The sequence below is a fragment of the Bos javanicus genome, chromosome 2 (assembly GCF_032452875.1).
Source record: "Bos javanicus breed banteng chromosome 2, ARS-OSU_banteng_1.0, whole genome shotgun sequence".
Lineage (NCBI taxonomy): Eukaryota > Metazoa > Chordata > Mammalia > Artiodactyla > Bovidae > Bos > Bos javanicus.
Window position 1 is genome coordinate 1965943 of NC_083869.1, and position 10892 is coordinate 1976834.

The following is a 10892-nucleotide window of genomic DNA, read 5'->3' on the forward strand; positions in this document are numbered from 1 at the left end:
ACCACACAACCACAACGGGAAGTGTGACCTGTGTCCCACACTGCGACAACACTGAGGAAGTGAAGCTGAGCACAGGAAGTAAAGAAACCAGACCTAGTCCCTACCCTTGGAACCACCAGATCAGGCTCCAACCAAAGCCAGCCCAAGCTCCTGCTTTTTCAACTCCATGAGCTGACACATTTTCTTCCTTATCTAAGCCACTTGAGCTGGGTCTGTCCATCAAAAGCATTCTTAATGACATAGAAATGGACCATGTATTCAAAGTTTAATAATGGAAACAAAATTTTACATGCTTACCTGGATAACCAATTCCTTTGGCATTTGCATAGGGTACCCCAGAAGAACCCGGGCTATAAACAGGATTCATGATTTCAAGAACTAAAAAGGGAAAAAAAATGATTTAGCCAAGCATTTTTGTTCTCAGGTTTTTCTCCATCATCAGTCTCAAAAAAGCAGGTAGCAAGAGGCCTTTCTCTAATCTATTCTGAAATGTAGAAACAAGGCACTCCATGCTGCTGCTAACCAACAGAGCACAGAAAAGGAATGCCAAAGCCCTAACAGGTGCCCACCAGGACACTGTATGCTTTGCTTTATAACTCTCCTGAGTCCATCAGACGCTAAGGGAAAAAAGTGTTCTCCGTGCCCCTGTTTTCCAAAACAGTTAAAAAAAAAAAACTATAAATAATCTAAATGTCCTTATTACAGAGAACAGTCTTAACCAGATCTATCCAGAGCATGAAATACCATGCAGCTGTTTTTCTTATAAGTGATTAAAAACACAGGATGCTGCAATGATAATTGGGGTAAAAGGGGAGGCAGTACAATACTGTAATGCAGTGTGATCCCAAATGTGCACCTACACACTGGGCATGCGCACCTCCAGCTCAGACAGAAAACTATCAGGGAGGAGAATAAAGCATGAACCGTGACTGCCTCTAGATGGAGCGGTTTAATGTTCTTTTTGCACCTTTCTCTATTTCTGAAACAACACATTAAATTATATACTTCCTAAAAATAAATAAAATATATGTGTATTTCCTAAAAGAGACAAATTAGCTACAGCAACTGTACTAACCAAATCAATGTTCTATAATTCACAATCTTCTTTGCCTGACAAGTTCAAGAATTTGCACAGCTACAACCATGGTTTTATCCCTTCCTCTGAATTTTATCACCCAATGCATTCTGAAAGTGTGAGCTTATTTAAGACTATTCAGTATTCCTTATCCAGTACGTCAATCACTGACTGACTTGGTAGTAAGGATTAAAGGGATCTTAAATTTAAAAATAAAAACAGCAATGGGGGAGGGGGCAACAGGCATATGGAAACTCTGCACTTTCTGCTCAATTTTGCTCTGACCCAAAAACTGCTCTAAAAAAATTAAGTCTATTTTAAAAGAAAAACAGGCAGTTCTCTGGTGACCTCGCCATTAGAATTCTGGGCTTTCACTGCCACGACCCAGGTTCAATCCCCGGCTGAGGAACTGATATTCCACTAGCTATGTTCAGTTCAGTTGCTCAGTCGTGTCCGACTCTTTGCGACCCCATCAATCGCAGCACGCCAGGCCTCCCTGTCCATCACCAACTCCCGGAGTTCACTCAAACTCACGTCCATCGAGTCAGTGATGCCATCCAGCCATCTCATCCTCTGTCGTCCCCTTCTCCTCCTGCCCCCAATCCCTCCCAGCATCAGAGTCTTTTCCAATGAGTCAACTCTTCGCATGAGGTGGCCAAAGTACTGGAGCTTCAGCTTTAGCATCATTCCCTCCAAAGAACACCCAGAGCTGATCTCCTTCAGAATGGACTGGTTGGATCTCCTTGGAGTCCAAGGGACTTGTAAAAGTCTTCTCCAGCACCACAATTCAAAAGCATCAATTCTTCGTTGCTCAGTTTTCTTTACAGTCCAACTCTCACATCCACACATGACCACAGAAAAACCATAGCCTTGACTAGACGGACCTTTGTTGGCAAATGAATGTTCTGCTTTTCAATATGCTATCTAGGTTGGTCATAACTTTTCTTCCAAGGAGTAAGCGTCTTTTAATTTCATGGCTGCAGTCACCATCTGCAGTGATTTTGGAGCCCCAAAAATAAAGTCTGACACTGTTTCCACTGTTAGCACCAAAGACAATGACACACACAAAAAGGTGCCAGTACCTGCTGACTTTCTAAAAGACACATGTACTTCAAAACACTCTTGGCATCAAATTCCATTACAGAGACAAAATACAAAAACACACCACTTCAAATTTCTACCTCAGTTTACTGACTTAGAATATTTCCAACCAAGCAGTTCAGTACACACAAAAGTATACCTGGTCAAATCCTTAGCCTGTGCAGTAAATTCTAAAGTAGAAATTAATTGGAGATATCAGTGATTGGGACATTCATTACCTAAATAACTGTCTTATTTCTTTAACTTCCAAACCAAAAGGCAGAACAAAATCTGACATGACATCCACAACCACAGCTAAGACAGAAATCTAGATCGGAGCTGTCCAAAAGAACAAGGATGAAGATGCTCCCTATCTTTGGGAGAGAGCATCCATTAGCTATTAATACAAGTAAACAACGAGCACCTGAAAAATGTGGCTAGGATCGGATCCGATTTTTTATTTAACTTCAGTCTAAATTTAAATAGACGTGTTTGGCTGTAGGCTACCATACTGGACGATGCAAATCTACAGAACAGATTAGAAAGAAACAAGGAGAGCAAAGCATAAGAAGTAGAGAGGAAAACCAACTGTATTTTACATCACAGTTTAAGAAGAAACAAATTGGTAACTTGTCAATCCGCATTAGCTTGCACTTTTAACCCATTCTTGGCGGATCTACAACATAAAATGTAGAGATTTTTTCATATATTTCATCTACTTCTCTATCATTTCTAGAGAGGTGAATACTTTTCAATACTCTATTTCTCTATTCTGTGCCAGGATCTAATTTCATTTTCTTAATTGAATAAGTAAAGCACTACACAAAGGCCACGGGGGGGTGGGGGGGGGGGAAGACAAGTCACAGTCCCTGTTCTGAGTTTACCATCTAGAAAAGTGCTGCCCCAGAGAACTTTCTGTGAAGATGAAAATGTACATCTGCTCTGTCCACATACAGTAGTCACTACCTGAACACTTGAAATGTGGCTAGACCAAGGACCTACACGTTAGCTGAACTCTGAATAGGAACATGTAGGTGGTGGGTACTGTACTCGACAGACAGGTCTGCAAGTCAGAAGACATAAACAATGGATGACTCGGGGTCAGAGTGTTATGGGCCATAAAGGAATAAAGTGTTGTGAGGGTTGAGTGGGAAGAGCAAAAATTTAATGCAGGAGGAGACGAATGGTCAGGAATAACTTGGATTACACAGGTGGTATAAGCTCTCAACAGGTAGGATCTTGAAAAGACACAAAAATTAGAAAATGCAAGATGCACTTTAGGGACACTTTGCTACTGGGCTTGTTTGGAGCTTGGGCTACATGTGAATCAACGAAGATGATTACAGAGACACAGGTTAGGTTGGAGCTATCACATGGAGACCCTTAACTGTGCGGCTGCGCAGGAGATGTCATCTGGTAGGCAATGAAGCTGATGAACAGCATAGCAGTTAAAGACAGGAGTTACCATTTGACCTGGCAACTCCACTCCTAGGTATACACCCAAGAGAAGTGAAAACACATATCCACACAAAAATTTGTACCTGAATGTTTGTAACTAAATTATTCGTTACAGCCAAAAACTGTAGACAACTCAAAGCACTGAATACCACAAAGGCTTTCCTTACAATCTTACAGTCTAAACCACTAATAAAATCTTACTCTACATTTGCCACTTAAAAAATGTACAGAATTACACTTGAATTCTAAATACCATACGTCCAAACTACCCAGAAGTTCCTAAAAGCATTTATGCTTCCTAAGAGACTAATAACTACTTCCTAAAGTGATTAAGAAGTTATAATTAAAACTTACAGGTTAAAAAAAAATAACAGGATTAATGAAAGAAAAAGATGCAGTTCCCACTTCAACAAAAAGGTTTGCACAAGGTCTATGAACAACATAACAGCTTCTCAAGTTACTTTTGCCTTCAATCTGTCCCCGCATCAGGGTCTTTTTCAATGAGTCAGCTCTTAGCATCAGATGGCCAACGACGTACTGGAGCTTCAGCTAAAATTCTTCCAATGAATATTCAGGGTGGAGTTTCTTTAGGATTGACTGGTCTCATAACCTTGCAGTCCAAGGGACTCTCAAGAGTCTTCTCCAGCACCACAATTCGAAAGCATCAATTCTCTGGCACTCAGCCTTCTTTATGGTCCAACTCTCACATCCATACATGACTACTGGAAAAACCATAGCTTTGACTATACAGACCTTTGTGGCAAACTGATATCTCTGCTGTTTAATACTCTGTCTAGGTTTGTCTTAGCTTCCTTCCCAAGAGGAAGCGTCTTTTACATTCATGGCTGCAGTCACTGTCTGCAGTGATTCTGGAGCCCAAGAAAGTAAAATCTGTCACTGCTTATCCTTTCCCCTTCTATTTGACATGACATGATGGGACCAGATGCCACAATCTTAGTTTTTTTTAATGTTGAGTTTTAAGCCAGCCTTTTCATTCTCTTCTTTCACCCTCATCAAGAAGCTCTTTAGTTTCTCTTCACTTCCTGCCATTAGGGCAATATCATCTGCATATCTGCAGTTGCTGACATTTCTCCCAGCAATCTTGATTCCAGCTTGTGCTCCATCCAAGCCAGCACTTCAAATAATGTACTCTGCACAGAAATCAAATAAGCAGGATGACAATATTACAGCCTTGACATACTCCTTTCCCAATTTTGAACCAGTCTGTTGTTCCATGTCTGGTTCTAAATGTTGCTTCTTGATCCACACAGATTTCTTAGGAGACTGGTAAGGTGGTCTGATATTCCCATCTCTTTAAGAATTTTCCACAATCTGTTGTGACTCACACCATCGCAGTGGGTCTTTAGCACTGTCAATGAAGCAAAAGTAGATGTTTTCCTGGAATTCCCTTGCTTTCTCTATGATCCAATGAATGTTGGCAATTTGATCTCTGGTTCCTCTGCCTTTTCTAAACTTGGGCCTTCTTAGTGAACAGTGCAAAGAAATAGAGAAAAAAGATAGAATGGGAAAGACTAGAGATCACGTCAAGAAAATGATAGATATTAAGGGAACATTTCATGCAAGGATGAACACTATAAAGGACAGAAATGTTAAGGACCTAACAAAGGACAAAGAGATTAAAAAAAGGTGGCAAGAGTACATAGAAGAACTGTACCAAAAAAAGGTCTTAATGACACACATAACCACGATGGCACTCTCCAAGAGCCAAACATCATGGAGTGTGAAGTCAAGTGGGCCTTAGGAAGCATTACTACAATTAATTAGTGGAGGTGATGGAATTCCAGCTGAGTTCTTTCAAATCCTAAAAGATGCTGCTGTTAAAATGCTGCACGCAATATGCCAGCAAATTTGGAAAACTCAGCAGTGGCCACAGGACTGGAAATGGACAGTTTTCACTCCAACGTCAAAGAATGTTCAAACTACCATACAATTGTGCTCAGTTTATTGATTAGTGGACATGAATGCTGAACCCACTGACCAATCTTAACATCACTAAGAGCAAACTACTTATTTTTTTAAATTTTTATTTATTTTGGCTGTGCTGCTGCTCGAGCTTTCCTTTAGTTGTGCTGGGAGGTGGCTACTCTCCAGTTGCTGCTCTGGCTTCTCATTTGGCAGCCTCTTATTACAGAGCACAGGATCTAGAGTGTGTGGGCTTCATAGCTGCCACTCCTGGGCTCTAGAGCACAGGCTCAATAATTGTGGCACACAGGCAAGTGGGATCTTCTTAGATTACAGATTGAATCCATGTCTCCTGCATTGGCTGGTGAATTCTTTACCACTAAGCCACCAGGGAAGCCCCCCAAACTACTTATTACATGCATCCTCATACGATGGAATCACTCTGCATCATCTGAGGTGTACTGCTACAAAAATACTAAAATCTGAATCCAGTGTACCCTACACATCTACCTCCCAGGTGACAGAAAAAGGCAGGAATTAGAGAAAAATACTGAACACCATAAAGCAATCAGACAAAGCCAAAAGGAGGGAATCTAGAGGGCAAGGGGTCTGGGAAAAGGCGGAGAGTAGGGAGAAGGATGGTTCTAGATTAACATAGATTTAATAAAGGCCACAGGAGGTTTTTGTTTGAATCCTGGTTTTAAGATGGAAAAAATTATAAAAAGGTATTTTAAGGATTGGGGGGTATAAACAAACGGGTTAGATATCAAGTGGCATTAAACAATCATTAATTTTCTTATATGTGAGAATAGCATTTTGTTATGTAAAGATGCACTGATTTTTAGAAGTACATATTAAACTATTCAAGGGTAAAAATGACACGATGTCTGTGATCTAAAACATTTTTTTATTTTAATTGGAGGCTAATTACAATATACTCATTGGAAAAGACTCTGATGCTGGGAAGGATGGGGGGCAGGAGGAGAAGGGGACGACAGAGGATGAGAAGGCTGGATGGCATCACTGACTCAATGGACGTGAGTCTGAGTGAACTCCGGGAGTTGGTGATGGACAGGGAGGCCTGGGGTGCTGCGATTCATGGGGTTGCAAAGAGTCGGACACGACTGAGCGACTGAACTGAACTGAATTACAATATTGTGGTGGTTCTGCCATACATTCACATGAATCAGCCACGGGTGTACATGTGTTCCCCATCCCGACCCTCCCTCCCACCTTCCCCTGCCATCCCATCTCTCAAGGTCATCCCAGTACACCAGCCCTGAGCACGCTATATATGGGATTGATATGTTGGGTATATGGCTGTATGTTGTATTTGCATACTTTTTAAGTAATGAAAAGTTAAAAGTAAAAAACCACCATCACCACTCTGCCTGGGATTCTAGTGCCTACTGTCACCCAGAAACCACGGATTTGCCAGTCTGATTTGGTATGGGCCAAGAATCCCAATTTCAAGGCGAGAGAGACAGAGAGACAGGGAGAGAGAGAGAGAGAGAGAGAAAGAAAGAGAAGTCGCTCGGTCCTGTTCAACTCTTTGCGACCCCATGAACTATAGCCTACCAGGCTCCTCCGTCCATGGGATTCTCCAGGCAAGAATACTGAAGTGGATTGCCATTTCCTTCTCCAGGGGATATTCCTGACCCAGGGATCAAATGCCGGTCTCCCACATTGCAGGCAGACGCTTTACCCTCTGAGCCACCAGAGAAACTAGTTATCACTTTTTTTTTTTTTTTAAGTTTCTCATTTGTAATGATGAAAATGTCAGAATTCCTATGGGTGGTTTGACACCTGCAGCAAAATAGTTAAGTCTCAGATTAGGGTTTCAGAGAAGGCAATGGCAACCCACTCCAGTACTCTTGCCTGGAAAATCCCATGGACAGAGGAGCCTGGTAGGCTGCAGTCCATGGGGTCGCTAGGAGCCGGACACGACTGAGCGACTTCACTTTCACTTTTCATTTTCCTGCATTGGAGAAGGAAATGGCAACCCACTCCAGTGTTCTTGCCTGGAGAATCCCAGGAACGGGGGCCTGGTGGGCTGCCATCTATGGGGTCGCACAGAGTCAGACACGACTGAAGTGACTTGGTAGCAGCAGATTAGGGTTTAAAAAAGATTACAGCAAAAATTTCTCAACTTGAAATCTAATAATCCTCAGAGGGAAAGTATATTTAACATCCATCACTGTACTAGTTTCTCTAGTCTCAAAATATACCATGACCTAAACAAAGTTCCCACACAAAACAGTAATTCTAAAACTTTACAAAAGAAAAAAAGAAAGTGAAGTCACTCAGTTGTGTCCGACTCTTTGCTACCCTGTGGACTGTAGAGGCCTTGTATATTATTTTTCTTCATACCAAGAAAACTAAGGTTAAGGGGCTTAAAGTCTCTCTCTCAGACAGCAATACACAAGATAAAACCCGAACAACACAATCAACACTGGAAAGTCTGGGTAACACCTGATAACATCAAGAAGAGCACATAAGATAGACTCTGAACGCCTCCAAACTCGAGCTTCACTATCAAGGTTTCCAATCTATTGGGAGAGATTCACATATTTCTGCACAGAACTTCAAAGATAGAGACATAAAGTGGAACCCAGGCATAAGAAAAGTAACCATACCTCTATTAGGCTGGTGTGCTGTTGTTTTAAAATTGCTCTCAATTGATCAGTGAAAAGAAGCTGTTTAAATAAGACAAGTTTGGGAGGCAAAAATTTGCCTTTAAGCTACAGAACCTATAAAAAAAAACTTAAAATAATATTCTTTATATGCACTTAAGCTTGTTTTTCCCAATTCTAATCCTCTACCTCTGTGGCATTACACTCATTTTCTCGTTTGAAAATTCAAATAATTTTGACATCACAATTCTGTCTAGCCTTAAAACAGAAATGAATTGAATGGCAGCTGTAGAGTAGAATACTAAGTAAAAATCTAACAAATCTATCAGGCCTGGATAAGAGGGCAAGGGCAGTAATACCAACAGCAGCTTCCTCCGCCCATCTGGCTTGTAGGATCCTTCCACTATTCTGAAGAGCAGAAGGCAGGAAGAGGGGATGCTACCTGCTCCATGTGTCTAGAGTGACTGCTACACAGAACCTAGAGGAAGGCTGCAGTTTCCACCTCTTAAAGCCTGCAGGGACCTCTACCATACCTTCAGTTCAGTTGCTCAGTCGTGTCCAATTCTTTGCGACCCCATGGGCTGCAGTAAGCCAGGCTTCCCTGTCCATGGCCAACTCCCAGAGCTTGCTCAAACTCATGCCCATCCTGTCCGTGATGCCATCCAACCATCTCATCCTCTGTAGTCCCTTTCTCCTCCCGCCTTCAGTCTTGCCTAGGATCAGGGTCTTTTCCAATGTTCTTCACATCAGGTGGCCAATGTATTGGAGTTTCAGCTTCAACATCAGTCCTTCCAATGAACACCCAGGACTGATCTCCTTTAGGATGGACTGGTTGGATCTCCTTGCACTCCAAGGAACTCTCAAGACTCTTCTCCAACATCACAGTTCAAAAGCATCAATTCTTCGGCGCTCAACTTTCATCATTGTCCAACTCTCACATCCATACACGATTATTGGAAAAACAGCTTTGACTAGAGGCACCTTTGTTGGCACACCTCAGCTTGTCCATTTAGTCACAAATACGACTAAACGGAAGTAATTATGCAAACACATACTAAAGCAAGCCCACTGTATAAACCCCAAAAGAAACAAAAAAAACTTCACAATGTGCACCATAGTACCTTCAACAACAGAACAATTAGCCTAATTCTTTCCTGTCAAAGCAAAAATAACCCAATCCTTGGTTACTTAACCCAAGTTCTAAAATGCGTCCCTACTATTATTGCCAAGTTTTTCATATACCATTTGAGAAAATAATCTTAAAAATTACACAAGGGTGACTTGAAAATTTAAGGAGGGGGAAGGAGACAAACCTTTTCATTTCAAGAAAGTCCTGCTTGGCAAAACACTCCAAAATACTTTTATGTATGACTTTAATGAAACATTAACTCATACAACCCATCAGATGCACGCTTATATACACTATAAATGAGGAAGACCCTATTCGTGGACGCTGTAAAGGCGCACCTCTCTTTCAAAGTTGACCAAGGCTGGGCCATGATACGTCCTTTCTGGTTAAAACATTGAAAGCCTTTCAAGCTAAGGCTTCTGCCAGGCAAATGGAATAATGTTTACTTTGTGAGAAAAGTGGATAGTTTACACACTGGAAACGATGAAAATCCTACGAACAGAAACACCACCCCACTGCTTCCCCATTTTTTCCATTTCCCTGATCTGATCACCTGAACCTTAAAAAAAAAGACCCAGAGAACACTGTTGTGCAACAAACGCCGCTCTCGCCGGCCCGGGGGCAGCTTCCCCGCCGCCCACGCCGCACCTGCCCGCGCGCCCCGCAGTCCAGCCCCGCCTCCCTCGGGCAGCACCCGCCCGCCTGGCCCCGCGGGACAAAGCGCCGCCGCGGGCCCGACCTCGGCGCCGCCCAAATCGGCCGCACAAAGCGCCGCACTTCCGGCCGCGCACGCCGCCGCCAAGTCCGCCGCCCGCCCCGCCCGCACTCACCGCGCCGCGAGGGCAGACTGGGCCTCAGAGATCAGAGCTCGCCGGTCCAGGGCGGGCTCAGCGGTCGGGCTCGGTGAGAGGCGCGCGCTGCGCAGGTCTGCTCCGTTGCGGGGCTGAGCCGCGAGGCCCGGGTCGCCGCCACCGCCGCTTACCCGGCCTGCGCTCCCGCTCGCCCCGCTCTGCCCGGCCCGCCTCTCCGCAGCCCGCGCTCCTCGCCGACGCTGCGCTGCCGCCTAACCCAAACCTCACTTCCGCCTGGAGCCCGCCTTGGCGGGGGCGCGCAGACACGTGACCCGCCGGCGCCTTCCGGGCTCCCGGTCGGCGTGCGCGCTCCCGCCGACGTCCGAGAGGCGACGGGACCGGGAGGCTTCCCGGAGCTGTTGCGTATAGAGACCGTCGGGCCGAATTTCTGTGGTCTCTGCGTCTGGAGCGTACAGGGCCGGGAGGGCGGGGTTGGGGGGTTCAAACAGAAGTCAAACGGCGCCCGGAGGATGTCTGTTGACTCATTCGAATAAACGCTCATGTGGAATATTTTTCCTTACGCCATCTTTAGGCTCCTACTCTCATGGTATGGAAAGGGCACAATGGAACATAATTATAGTGGAACATAATTATTAACTTCTTACGGGAAAAAAAATGTATTCGATTTCGTGTTTTTAAATAGCCCCGCACTACAGGAACCCTTGTGTAAATGCAGGCGCGGCGGCGGGGGCGCGCTCTTCCCCAATGCCAGGCTCCGGTCCCCAGGCCTGTGTGGTCGGCTG

At 44.0% G+C, this 10892-nt stretch overlaps 1 protein-coding gene across 3 annotated transcripts in view; it reads right to left on the reverse strand.

Moving 5' to 3' along the window:
• Window positions 1–10387, reverse strand: part of FAM168B (family with sequence similarity 168 member B) — a 40558-nt gene extending 30171 nt beyond the window's left edge. The window contains exons 1-2 of one of the 3 annotated variants that reach the window (XM_061431688.1): window positions 10129–10387; window positions 298–378 (exon numbers count right to left, since the gene is read on the reverse strand). In XM_061431688.1, coding sequence (XP_061287672.1) covers window positions 298–367 — 70 coding nt within the window. In that variant the 5' untranslated portion in view covers window positions 368–378; window positions 10129–10387. Of the gene's footprint in view, window positions 1–297; window positions 379–10128 lie in introns of those variants that run through there. The other 2 variants (XM_061431719.1, XM_061431708.1) reach the window with 2 other exon arrangements.
• Between the last annotated feature and the right edge of the window lie 505 nt (window positions 10388–10892).